Genomic DNA, 14,930 nt, shown 5'->3' with positions numbered 1-14,930 from the left:
CTAAAGACCTAGTCAGGTATTGGCAGCGAAGTGTTGGGTAAGACCAATACGGGATTAGGCAATGTTAAAGAGACGTCTCGACTATGTGGTTATTGAATTGATATCTGTGGTTATGGATCGATACATAAGGGGAGAAACTCTAGGATGGATATGAGGATATAAGGTTTTATGTTTTCGATTATGAATTGATTTTGATATAAGGTTTTATGTTTGATTGATTACGAGTTTGATTTGATAAAGCGTTTAGTTGATTACGGGCTTGGTTTGATAAAACGTTTGATTGATTACGAATTGGTTTGATAAAACATTTGATTGGTTACGAGTTGTTTTGACAAAATGCCGATATAACGATATCGATAATTATCTGTGATTTGAATTGATTTGATCACGTGATTTTAAGGTTTTTAAGTTTAAGTTTTATATTGTCGAATCGATAAAGTATTCGAGTATATTAAATAAATAATAAATAAATTTTAGACGGTCTGGTCTATTCCGAAATTAAGTTAAGTTATTAGGAAATTAAACTAAGTTAGTAACGAGTTAAAAATTGACGAGTCGAAATCGTAGATCGGGATACTAAATATATTGTGAATGGTAGTAGCGATAAAACGAGACTATATGAAACGAAATTATATAGCTATAAAGTGAAGTTTATTAATTTCATTAACGCGTCAATTAAGTTGAGAGAACTACCTAAAATAGGTAGAACTACGTGGCTTTGATTCCCGATTTAAAGATTAAAAGATGTTCGGGATACGTAGGAAGCTTGATAGAATTATCAAGTTCAAGCCAAATAATAAATAAAAGTTTAGGTAGTCCAAATAAATTTTTATCTAATAGAAAATCGGTTCGGCCGTCAGGATATTAGAAGTTGGTTGCCCTGTTTTCCGTTCATACCCGATGCCGTTTAGGATCGGGTGTGACAAGAGAACTACCGAATTTAAGAGAACTACCTAAAATAGGTAGAACTACGTGGCTTTGATTCTCGATTTAAAGATTCAAAGATATTCGGGATACGTAGGAAGCTTGATAGAATTATCAAGTCCAAGCCAAATAATTAATAAAACTTTAGGTAGTCCAATTAAATTTTTATCTATTAGAAAATAGATTCATGTTTCGGATCGATAGGCGTTCGTTATCCTATTTTCCATTCATACCCGATGCCGATTTGGGTCGGGTGTGACAACCGAACTGTGCGCAGCCCTCGTCGGAATAATGTAAGTAGGATAAAAAACGTGTCCAGAAAATTATCAAAAAATTCCAAAACATTTAAAACATAATTTTAAAAAACTTTAATTCTTGGCTCAAAGTGAGATTCTGTACGGTTTTGACCCAACAAATTGTTGAAGCATGTAAAATAGATAAAATTAAGGAAAACGTTTTATTGGGACTAAACCTTAAGAAATCCCGCTCCGACCTAAGAATTAAAGTTTTTCAGAATAATGTTTTACATTTTTTGAGAATTTTCTGGGCACTTTTTTTCTCATCGAAAAACGCACACCTGGATTCCATTCACCGGAATTTTTCTTTTACCTGAGCTTCAGGGATCTCAAAATGACCGTCTAATTTAGACGAGTCTAATAGTATAAATTTTTTCGAAAAACGAGGTTAGAAAGGTCGGGAAAATGTATTTTAAAGAAAAGAAATAAAACAATTTTCTCTATCATCTCTTTCCTTTTATTAACAAATTTGTCACATTGCCTTTTTCAATTATAATCAAAACTACGCAATTTTGTTATGTCACACAATAAGCTCATTGCCACACCATAACTCATTATCTCACTGGATCTCACCCCTATATATATATATATATATATATATATATAAGTGAGGCTATAGAGAGGGATTCCCTCATTTTTTTATTCTAAAGGAAGAATAGCCTTACTCCAATTACCAAACAATATCCTACTAATTTAATTAACCAATTTTAATTTAATTAAAATCCTAACCCATCTCTTTCTCTCTCCTTCTCTCAAACTGATTCACACGGTTCTTTCTTTCTCATATTTCTAATTCACGACTCTTTTTCTTCTTTCTTCCCTTGAATGATTCACGACTCCGGCCTGCAATCGATAAGTTTTGATGACATGCAGAATCATTATGGTCAACGGCAACAGAAACAATCATAATATATGAACTAAGGTGTATTGGTGGATAAACAACAAAAATCTTAACCACTTCAGGAAAATAGAGTTTCAAAAACTCACTGCCATCATCTAGTTTAAGCTTTTAGCATTGAAGTTGATTATGAAACCGTGGGAATCATGTGGCCTTGAGCCAAGAATGGAAATAAGATAACATGCAGTTGCTGAGACTCATAAGCAGCCATGGACATGCTTTATTAGCTTGAAGAATGCATGAATTGAAGAATAAACAGAAGATAGAAAAGGGATTGAAGAAAGCTGAGGACTAGAAGAATGAAAGGAGATAATTAAAAATAAAAAAGTAAGGTTCATGACCTCTTATTTGGTCAAATTGTTTTTTTATAAAGTATAAAAGCAGGAAGTTGACTGACAAACACAAAATTTGAAGTACACTACATCATAAAGTAATAGCACAATACACATGTAACACTACAAGAAATTGAATTTTTTGTGGCGAAATTTTAGTGGGGAAACTGAGGTCCCCACTAATGCTAATATATTTGTGGGGAAGTTGTAATTTCCCCACAAAATATAAGCATTTGTGGTGAAACTCTAATTTCGCCACAATTCATATAATATACTGTGGGGAAGTTTTATTTCGCTACAAAATGTAGAGCATATTGTGGGGATTTATTCTTTCCCCTCTAATTTTGAGACATATTAACGACGAATAATTAGAAATCCCCACAGATTAATGAAAATAAAAGTGCCAAGATTTCGTGCTGTAAGAGGTGGAGAAATTTATTACATATTATGGGGATTTCAGATTTTCCCACTAATTTTTCAGATACATTAGTGGCGAATTTCATAAATCCCCACAGATTAGCTAAAATAAAAGCGTCAAGATTTCGCGCTATAAAGGCTGAAAAAAATTATTATATATCTCTGAAAAAATTTCAATTATATATATTAAAATCAGTGGGGATTTTTACTTCCCCACAAAAATTTGAGACAGATTAGTGGCGAATTGCAATGGAGTCCCCACTGTTGGACTTGAAATTTGTGCAAAAAATTAGAGCCAAAAATTTAGAGCCAAAAATATTTTAGAGCCAAAAATTTATAATTTTTTTAATAAAGAAACACAGTATAAATGGTCTCTCAAAAACCCTCTCTCTCTTCAGCAAATCCCTAAACTAAAAACATCTCTCTCTCTTAAATCCCTAAACGCAAAAACCCTAAACCGTATAAATGGTGTGCTAAAGATTTTTGTGTCTTGGAAATCCACCTAAAATGGAAATGGGTTGAGAGGAAGAAACTTATACATGGCAAAAACCCTAAACCGTCTTCGTTATTTATATTTGGTGAAAACACATCCATGGTCTCTAATGCGATAATCAAAATCAAATTCCAAAGGGTAAGGAGCTAAACTCATTCGCTCATTTAGATTTCAGTTTGCAACTCATTACATTTGTTCTCCTTTTCTCCAGACTTGTCTCTCCCTCTCTTCATTGTGGAAAAAGAGAAAGCTCTGTCTGCTAACCTACATCATGTTTTAAAGGGTGACCTTGAATTTCCATTTGAGTACTGTGTAAGGTTTCTGAAGTTTTGTTCATTAATTTGTTTTGATTTTGTTTTTTGTTATTATGGTACTGCACTATGCTTTAATTTGTACAATATAATGGCATGTAAGGAAGGGACATACTTCTAATTGTAGTTGAACCACCACGAAAGAAGAATATTGTGAACCTATGTATCACGACTAAACATGTTTATAAATATCAAGACTAAACAGAGAAACTACAGAAAAAAAAACATTCCTGTAATGACAATAAATAGTTATTTTTCAAAGAAATCACCTTCTTAAGAAGATATTACCGAAAAGGTTAAAGTTTCCTAGTTACTCTCAAGCTTTCAAATAAATCTAGAGAATAGACATTGAAGTGAACAACCCCATCGAGTCTATACCTCTCCATGTGCTTTAGTGCACTCATGTGTCTTTTGCAGTTGTGGAATTCTTTTCGCAAACCAAATTCCTATACATTACCCCTGTTTTCCTTAGAATCTCTGTCATCTCCATTGACACTTCCACAATGATCTATAACAATGGTTGCACAACCTTAGCACCTGCCCTAATCTATTGAAAAAGTACGCCTATTGAAACCGTATTTAAAGTCTATTTAGGTTCTAATCAACTGCTCTAATGGTTCCATTCATGCTTTAAAGTTTAGGCTTTAGACATGGGCAGGCATAAAATCTTCATCTCATCTTAAAACCGTATTTCTTTCGTTCGTGGAACAGATCAGTCTTGGCACTTACTAAATTAACAATTTTTGGACATCCATCCCTATCTTTCTCCTGTTGAGTGCACTCTTTGCAGTAGTAGGCATCTGAGATGCCAACTCCCTGGCAGATGACACATCGACCTTGGAACGATTCATAGTTGCACTCATCGCAGGTTTGTACTAGCGTGCAAGGACGCACGTCGGAATCACATATTACACATTTTCCATCATCTTTCTCACAAAGTCTTCCAATAGCTATTCCGGGTTGCTTCCTGCACATAATCGGATCAGGATGATGCTTGGCCATGATCAAGTGTCCCAGATTCCACTATATCTATAACCTGTAAATCAACACCAGTCATCGAAGAAAGGACAATCGGAGGAAAACACGCCAGATTTTGTTATAAAGGAAGAACTTGATGAGTTGGACGTCGACGTCAATGTCGAAGCAGGAATGAGGAAATGAGACAGGAGCGCCAACAAGTATTTGGTCAAATTCAGCAACTAATTTATTTTAATTAGCGAATCACCCAATTTGGACAGAGATCTTGACAGAAATATTATCTTAGTGATATATCTCTAGGCACCTTCAATGAGAGAGAGAGAGTCGTGAATCAAAGATATCAGAGAGAGAACCATGTGAATCGGTTTCAGAGAAGGAGAGAGAAAGAGAGGGGTTAAGATTTTAATTAAATTAAAATTGGTTAATTAAATTAGGAGGATATTGTTTGGTAATTAGAGTAAGGCTATTCTTACCTTAGAATAAAAAGTAAGGGAATCCCTTGCTATAGCCTCACTCATATATATATATATATATATATATATATGGGTGAGATCCAGTGTGACAAGGGGTTAGGTTGTGACAATGAGCTTATTATGTGACATAACAAAACTACGTAGTTTTGATCGTAATTGAAAATGGTAAGGTGACAAATTTGTAAATAAAAGGAAAGAGATGATAGAGAAAATTGTTTTATTTCTTTTCTTTAAAATACATTTTCCCGATATTTCTAACCTCGTTTTTCGAAATTTTTTATACTATTAGACTCGTCTAAATTAGACGGTCATTTTAAGATCCCTGAAGCTCAAGTAAAAAAAATTCTGGTGAACGGAATCCGGGTGGACGTTTTCTGACGAAAACAAATTATCGAGAAAATTCTCAAAAAATTTCAGAAAATGTAAAACATTATTCTGAGAAACTTTAATTCTTGGAACAAAGTGAGATTTCTTACGGGTTAGTCCCAATAAAACTTGTTCCTTAATTTTATCCATTTTACATGCTTCAACAATTTGTTGGGTCAAAACCGTAAGGAATCTCGTTTTGAGCCAAGAATTAAAGTTTCTTAAAATGATGCTTTACATGTTTTAGAATTTTTTAATAATTTTCTAGGCACGTTTTTTGTCCTACTTATATTGTTCCGACAATGTACGAAATTGTTCCAAATCAGTGTACCATTTGTTCCAACATAATACTTATATTGTTCCAATAGAATAAATCAGCGTACCAATTTTTCCAACAAAATAGTTCTATTATTCCATCATAAAACTTATATTGTTCCAATATAATAAATCAGTTTACCAATATTTCGAAATCAATTTTATTATCTATGTTTTAAATTTAATTTTTGTTTCTTAGTATTTAATATAGTATCTTCAAATTTATATTAGTTATATTATTTAGAAAATAATTCTAATTCTTATATTGGAATTATATTGTTGTAACAAAATAGTTATATTGTTTCAACAAAATTGTTATATTGTTCCAACAAAATATTGCAACAAACAGTGCTGAAAGGTAAGACCAAAAAGTGCCAAAACAAATTATCAAAAAATTCTAAAATATGTAAAATATTATTTTAAGAAACTTTAATTCTTGGCTCAAAATGAGATTTCTTACGATTTTGACCCAATAAATTGTTGAAGCATGTAAAATGAATAAAATTAAGGAAATTGTTTTATTCGGACTAAATCGTAAAAAATCCTACTTTGACCCAAGAATTAAAGTTTCTCAAAATAATATTTTACATTTTCTAAAATTTTTTGAGAATTTTCTGGGCACTTACTGTTTTCTCGCCAGAAAACGCCCATCTAATCGCCAGATTCCGTTGATTTCGGACTAAACCGTAAGGAATCTCACTTTGAGTCAAGAATTAAAGTTTCTCAGAATGATTTTTTACATTTTTTGGATTTTTTTAAAAATTTTCTGGGTATTTGTTTTCTCACAGAAAAACAAATCGCCGGATTCTATTCACCGAATTTTTTTTTTACCTGAGCTTCTAGATCTTAAAATGACCGCCTAATTAAGACGAGTCCAACGGTATAAATTTTTTTGAAAAACGAGTTAGAAAAGTCGGGAAAATGCATTTTAAAGCAAAGAAATAAAATAATTTTCTCTTTCCTTTTATTTACAAATTTGTCACCTTCCCCAGGTTAATTACAAAATTGGTCATTGTCACACAATAATGCTTGTCACACCATAAGAAATGTGTCATACCTGGTCTCTCATCTATATATATATATATTCACATAATTAATAATTCACAATTCTAATTAAATTAGAATTCATATTTCATAATAGAATTATAATCCTATAATTAATTTATCTATAACTATAATCAAATTATAATTATCCAAATTAATAAATTAAGGCTCGTACCATATAAATTTCGGCCCCCATGTGGTTCCCACTCTCAAATTACCATTCTGTTCTCCGATTCATAGTCCAATGTGTGACCCAATAAGTTCTTACTACTACTAGCCGTATATAGTTATTGGAATTAATTTAAACAAATTAATTCAACTAAATATATAAGGAAATGAGTGCACAGATTATTACTAACAGAACTGTAAACATTCCCCCATAGTGATAAGAAGCTAGATTGATACTGACGTTTACTTTCCGTATTAGGTCGAGTATAATTTGATCCTTCATCAACTATATCCGTAAATGAATCTATAACTATGGAATATGTAGAGTTACATATAATGAGACGTTTGTTTTACTTGTCCAGGTAGAATTAACTCCGAACAGATAAGTTAAGTGAAATCTAGATTTCAACTCTTAAACATATCACATTGTAAGGATTTCAAGTTAATTCTCCACAAGAGGCCATTGATATATGTCATATCTATCATGAGTGATGAATGCTCAATCTAACTTTAACTATCCTGCAATTACTTCATGTGTTACCCAACGCATGCTCGCACACACCCTATAAGCCCTCCTGTATGGACCGTGTTTAAACAGAGTCAAAGCATCACATTCCATAATCCAGAATCACTAATTAAAGTTTGTTTAAATTTGAGGATTACTTATACTTACTAATACCTTTAAGATGAAAATGTGACACCAGATAAATCCATCCATCTTGTTATCTCAAGTCGGGTCCCCAATCCTAATGAACTCCTTCACCGGATCCATACAACTATCTAGATATCTGAATATCTAAAGCTTGTGAGATCAGCTCTCTATTTACAATAGAAGACATTGTTACATGCAAGTCTCAACAACATTATGTTAATCCCTAAACATATTACTTGACTTGGGGCAGCTTTAAGTTTATTGGCTTATTATAAAGTATAGTCCCACTCCATGCTTGTATGAACACTTTATGATTACTTAAATAAACTTGAGATTTTATTTTATTTAACTTGTTTAGTTATGATAAAAGATCAATGCCTTTATATAGTTAAACATACTATCTCATAAAACATATGATAAAAGAATAATTCATTTATAGTTAGTTTATATCCTAAAACAAGTGTATATAGGACATAAAAGCCCAAGAGTAGTATGGCCAGAGTACTGAGTGTAGATGATCCGCCCAGGAGAGACCACTATCATATAACCTAGCTTTGATGTCACGTAATATGGTTTCATTGCTAACCTCTATTAGCCATTACTTTGAGGGTGGGCAACTAATGTGAACCTTCTTACGATCGTCCATCTATTGCAAAATCCTTGAAAGAGGGAATAATCAAACTGTTTTCCATTGTCAGTTATAAAGGAGTGTGTGACTCCAAAACGGTCAAGGATGTTCCTTTGGAGGAAATGAGATAGTGTTTTCTGTAGTTATTTTTGCAAAGGGTTCCACTTCAGCCCATTTAGTGAAATGATCTATAGCCACGATCACAAAACATCTTTGCCTGGATGCAGCCGGGAAAAGGCCAGGGTGTGATAATGTCTTAAAAACGGACCTTGGAAGATTATATGAATGGACATGTACTTGATAACTTTCACATTTTTTGACTAAATTCTCGATGGACGAATCTACAGATGGCCAGTATAGACCTTGGAGGTAGGACTTTTCAGTAATGGTACATGTGCCTTAATAGGAACCACATACTCATTGGTGAATTTCTCAAATGTAGTGGTTGCCCTCGACTTTCGATATGAATTTGAGCCAAGGGAGGACGACTGCCTTTCTATAGAGAGTCCCATTGGAGTAAGCATATCGCTAGGATCGACAGATTGTTAAGGCTGCCTTTGTTTTGTCTTTTGGCAACCTTAACAATGAAAATGATGGAAACAAAAATTACCTTTTCCAGAGTTATCATCCAATAAAGCTTGAAGAAGAATAATAAAGGGAGTGGCGTCTGGTTTGAGTGAAGAGAGTTTGATGCATTTTTTCTTCTCTCAAACCCAAATTTGCTGTGATTATTGAAGAAAATTTGATGGCTTTCAGTTTCAGATATAAAGAAGAATTTAGATGAATAATGAATTGAAGGAGGATTTATATAACCTTTAATTGAAAAATAAAGATGCAGAGTTGAAAAAATATAACTATTTGTGGGAGAGATAAATTAGAAATTGTTGGGATTTGGGGGAATTGATTGAAGAAGATGACTGAGTAATTGGAAAATAGAGATAAATCGACAAAATTGTGTTTTAAGTTTTTTTTTGATTAATTGTTGAGTTGTTATAATTTTTATTAAATGTAATTTTTATGGACTATATGTATATTTTAGTTATTAAAATTCCATGTATTTTAGGATATATTAGTGATTGTCAAATGTGAAATTACATCCTTAATTAACTGTAAAGGATAGACAGTTATATAAAAAAGGAAACGACCGACAAACGAGGGCTGAAATCCTATTCTCATGTTTGAATAGGTACTTTTTTTCTATATTAATATACAACAAAAGCTATAAAAGAGTATTTTTGGAAGCTTTCATTTCCTTAGGCTATGGGCAGACGCCCCTCCAACCAGGCCCAGGGACGGGGCTAAGAATAAAAAAGAAAACCGTTCTACCAAAAGAAGCTACGACCTCTGCAAGTGTTATTTCTTATTAATCAATAGATGATCCACATCCTTTTAAGAAAATAGGTTATCCATATAAATTAAGCAATAGAGTCAAAATGTGTTGTTAGTGTGGAAATAAGGTCAACAATCAATTTGGAGCCCTCAAACTCAAAAAATTGAACTACTGAAGATATTTTTTTTTATACTACATCCAAATGAGCAGGAATTTTCATATGCACCTTAATTAGATTGTGTAAAACCGTATATATACATTGAATAAGGGTGTGATCAATAAAATCACGAGGTTGTTCCTTAAAATCACCATTAATTCAAAATACATTCAACAATCTAATTGCATTACATCTCATCCATATAAAACAATCAACGTCGTAATAAGATGAATAGTCATGAGTTTATCAACGGCCGAATGTTTTAGTGTGTATATATATATACAATGACCTTTCATGAAAACTTTTAGCGACTAAACCTGCTTTGTAATATTTTCACACCGAAATTGACTTAAACGTGCTTTATTTTTTTTTTTTTTTTGGTAGAAAAGGAAAAGAAAAACGAATAACAACAAACTACCCAGGAATTAGCCTAGGGAAGCTAACCCCAATCCTATCTTCTAAGAGAAGATGAGAGATGAAACTAGGGGAAACAGGAAGGGTAGTAACGCCTAACGTCCCTTCATGGCCCGCCGCCGCCAAGCGATCAGCAACACGATTCTGCTCTCTAAAAATGTGTCTGAACTCTACGAACTCAAAGGAGGAGCAAAGCCTTATAATAGCTTTGATGAGGTTGCGACTGTTAAGACCCATAGAATGATTCTCAGAAATCATTTTGATTGCTTCCAAATTATCAGACTCCACAGAGAGCCTCTTAACACCCAGCCTTTTAGCAAGATTGATTCCAGTAAGAATAGCCCAGAGCTCCGCAGAAAAGGAAGAACCCAACCCTAAATTCTGGGAGAACCCAGAAAACCAGACGCCCCCTACATCTCTAAGCACACCTCCAGCCGCAATCTTACCGTTACTGAGGCAGGAACCATCAGTATTCAGCTTCACAACCCCCTCTCTTGACCTGCTCCATCCCACGAGATGGACATCACAACACTGAGAGGCTCTGGCAATGGACTCTCCTTTGAAACTATCGATAATAGAGAAAAGTTTTTTCGAGAAATAAATAATATTTAATGTTTTTAAATAAAAGATTAAAGTTTAATATATAAAAAATTAGAATATGAGGGAGTTGAGGATACGTTTTAGGTAAACCTTTTATACTCTAGAAAAAGAATGTTAAGTCAAATTGAGTTGGACAAAATTGGGCTTATCTGGATTTATGGAATTATGGTTATGGTTGCCATATATATGACATGTCATCCACCTCAGTTCCAGTCCAAAACGTAGCTGTTGTCAACTTTATTTTGACCTCTACACCTTGACTTCATGATTACAGGGAAACCAAAATGATTATTGTCTTTTTATTTTGTATTTCTGGTTAATATTTAATTGCGATAAGGTGTAAAATGCCAAGAGTTGTAATCGAGCCGAGCTTTGACCTGCTCAAGCTTGGCTCGTTATAAAATTAACGAGTTCGAGCTCGAGCCGAGTTTTGGCTTGCTCAACGAGCTCGAGCCGAGCTTCGACTTCGTGATCAGAGGAAACCAGTTTGGTGCATAACGCATGAAACCAAAATGATTATTGCCTTTTTATTTTGTATTTCTGGTTAATATTTATTCGGGATAAAGTGTAAAATACCTAGGGCTGTAATCGAGCCGAGCTTTGACCTGCTCAAACTCGGCTCGCTATAAAATTAACGAGCTCAAGCCCGAATCGAGTTTTGGCTTGCTCAACGAGCTCGAGCCGAGCTTTGAGTTTGTTTCGAACCTAAAATCCTCTTTGAACTTGGCTCATTAAGAAAATTATCTAACCATAAATTGTTTGTGAGTAAATCGTTAATTATATTTGTTAAGTTTGCTCGCAAGTAACTTTTTAATTGTGTACATAAACAAGCTCACTGATGCAGAGCATCTTTCCCTAGGGTCGAGTCCAAGCAAGGGAAGCCGGAGGAAGAACCAAGTGCGAGCAACAAGCGATTAAAGAGGCCAGAACAGTACAACATATCTGCTCAGACACGCCCCACGTCGAGATGAACACGCTCCGCGTACTTGAAAACTTGAGCCAAAGAAAAGCCCAGGAGGTCATACACGCGAGGCGTGGATCAAGCACGCTCCGCGTGCTGAGAAAACACGCTCCTCGTGTAAAACAGGGATGATCTGGAGAAGAGTCATCAGCCAAGACACGCGGGGCGTACTGTTGGACACGCCCTGCGTATTGGAGTGTCTGATCCTGAGAAGAATTCATCAGCCAAGACACGCAGGGCGTACTGTTGGACACGTCCTGCGTATTGGAGTGTCTGATCCTGAGAAGAATTCATCAGCCAAGACACGCAGGGTGTACTGATGGACACGCAGGGCGTACTTCCACTTTTCAGCAACTTGCTCCTTACTTCAGCTTCCTGGTTATTTACACTTTTGGTCCCTCAGCTCCTTTCCTCATCTATAAATCAACCCCCTCCACTTACCTTTACCCTATTTACCCCTTCTCTTATCATTTTAATTAGTTATTTGATTTACCCTTTTATGTAATTTGTTTTAGGGTTTTTGAGATGATATAAATTCATCTCTTTCTCTTGTAATACGGAAACTTTTTATCAATCAAAATTATATCTTCTTCAAGAAGCTTTTGTTAAGGTTTATCCTTCAACAATGTGGATTTTATTATTCCTATGGATTTAGTCCATAAATTAGGATCCACTCCTTCTAGTTTAGCTAGATAAGTTGTTAGCCTTTGTGAGTTTACGGTTTAAAACTCTCAGTGGATTCCGCGTTGCATCACTCACAAGCAAAATTCGTGAATAAATAAACAAGATTCTTACAAATAGTTCGTCTATTACTCATTTATTACGTTTGTGAACGAACTCATCTAATAGCAAATGAAATAATATTAACTTTAGATATTTATGAACTAACACAAAATTTGTTCATAAATATTCTAATCGAGCCTGCTCGCGAGCTTTCGAGCCGAGCTTTGGTATGCTCAAGCTTGGCTCATTTACGAACCGAGCCAGTAAATCGTGCTCACGAGCGGGTCGTTTACAAATCAAGCCAACCACTGAGTCGCTCATGAGCAGCTCAGCTCATTTACGGCCCTAAAAATACTCTTAACGTTACAGTTAGGAACGTCTAAACCTCTGGGCACTGATCCGATCTTCCCCGGTTTTAGACCGAACATGTTCTGTCTCTTCCCCGACTTTAGACCTAACATTCTTACCCGAGCCCAACATTGCCTATTCGAGAAGCTGGTGCAACTTTACCTCTAATATTGGCAGCCAAAAACAATTTTACCCCTAATGTCTAAAATGATGTAATTTTACATCTAACGTTGGCAGCCAAAAGTAATTTTACTCCTAATTTCTAAAATATGGTGCAATTTTATCCTAATGTTGGTACCCAAAAGCCATTTTAACCCTAATGTTGATAAATTGGATCAATTAATCGCATTGCGGCCAAATTTAAGGTATTTGGTTTTGAATAGTTAATTAAAAGAGTTTTGGTTATATATAATGTTTTGTAATTTTAAATTAAAAATAATTAATGAGATTCCTTTTTTTAATTAATGATATTCTTATAATCACTTCATATACAGATATAGTTTTTTTCCATATATCTGATTAAATCATTTGAGATTAATCAATTTCCTTTTTAATTTTTTTAATTAAGATATTTGTTTTCTTATATTGAATTTGATATCTAAATTCAATATATTAAAAACCATTTTCATTTGAATTAGGGACCAATCTAGAGAAATGGAGGAGGTTTGAGCAATCACTAATTAGCTAAAACTCTATGAATATGTATGGATAAATTATATAAATGATCACTAAATTTTGAAATCAGTTTAAAAAGATCACATAATTTTATTTTGTTTCAATAAAATTACTGAATTTTAATTTTTATTTCAATAAAATCATTTCAACAAATTCAGATAAAAAAATCACTAAAATAGTGACGTGACAATTATATTGGGAAGAACTCTATATGTATAACATGACAGTCACGTGATTAATTATACACAAAAGTCAAATATTTTCAATGTGTCTACCATATTATTTATGTGATTTTTCTGTCTACAATAGTTGTAATGACTTTATTGAAATAAAAATGAAAGTTTAATTAATTTATTGAAACAAAATGAAAGTTTGGGGACCTTTTTAAAATTAAATTCAAAATTCAGTTGCTATTAATGTAATTAACCTGTGAGTGAGTAGCTATAAATACAGCCTCCTTTTCATGTTAATTTCATGCTGCTGATTAGTGATTAATTAAATCAGAGTTAGAAGAAAATGGCCATCGTCAACCTCAAGACTCTAATGGCTGTCATCCTCCTCCTAGGAATTGTTCAATCCAATCCTTTGGTAAATTCCTTTTTCTATTTAATTTCCCAATCTTTCTCACTTTTCACTCACTTAATCTTCACTGATAATTTTAACAATTCTTTCACAGATCAACCAGGGTATGGTACTGGAAAATCCCCTTCCTCAAAATATAGGTATATATTCCCTACTTATATTATACAGTAACACCAATCTAGGATTCACTGTCTCTTTTCTAATTTATGGATGCTAAATTAATATTTTTTTAGTGATTTTACATGAAAAAACAATTAAAAACCGTACTTAATTTCTAAAGAACTTTTAATGTTTTCTGGTAATCAGTGGGTGCTCAAGCCCCCCAAACCCCCCTCTAGATCCGTACTTGATATTATACAATCTTTGATTATTTTTAATGAAATATTAACATATTTTTGAATAGATTGCGGCGGAGCTTGCGCAGCTAGGTGTAAGCTATCATCGAGGCCACGGCTGTGCCATAGAGCATGTGGAACATGCTGTGTTCGTTGTCATAAAGTTGGAGGAATTTAACCTAGAAATGTGAAGAAATAAATGTGAAGAAATGGAATTTCATTCCTTGCCATTAACAGCTCAACATAGAGATATTTATATACATACAAAGATGCCTTTTAGGCGTGGAGCAAAAGAAAAATATACAGCTGTACAAAGAGGAAAGAGAAACTATGATGCAATGAATTTGTTTTGTACGGTGTGATGGGTATTTGCAACCTGAGTGCATTGTATGCTATTAGTGCTCTGCTCCCTTTGATGAATTGTATCACCCCCCCCCCCCCCTCAAACGAGGCATGTAGATATTCAATAGGCCGAGTTTGGTTTTGAAATGGTTGAACTGAGGGAGGTGT

At 34.0% G+C, this 14,930-nt stretch overlaps 1 protein-coding gene across 1 annotated transcript; it reads right to left on the bottom strand.

The window, feature by feature from the left end:
• Nucleotides 1-4,340: 4,340 nt before the first annotated feature.
• LOC136234676 (PHD finger-like domain-containing protein 5A) lies at nucleotides 4,341-4,748 on the bottom strand. The gene has a single exon (XM_066024142.1). The coding sequence runs from the start codon at nucleotides 4,671-4,673 to the stop codon at nucleotides 4,341-4,343; it is 333 nt and encodes a 110-aa protein (XP_065880214.1). The 5' UTR covers nucleotides 4,674-4,748.
• Between the last annotated feature and the right edge of the window lie 10,182 nt (nucleotides 4,749-14,930).

Source organism: Euphorbia lathyris, chromosome 7 (genome assembly GCF_963576675.1).
Source record: "Euphorbia lathyris chromosome 7, ddEupLath1.1, whole genome shotgun sequence".
In the NCBI taxonomy this organism is placed as follows: Eukaryota; Viridiplantae; Streptophyta; class Magnoliopsida; order Malpighiales; family Euphorbiaceae; genus Euphorbia; species Euphorbia lathyris.
This window is presented reverse-complemented; position numbering and strand designations above follow the sequence as displayed.

Coding starts and splice junctions, on each gene's coding strand:
- LOC136234676 (XM_066024142.1), bottom strand. CDS start 4,673: ATGGCCAAGCATCATCCTGATCCGATTATGTGCAGGAAGCAACCCGGA.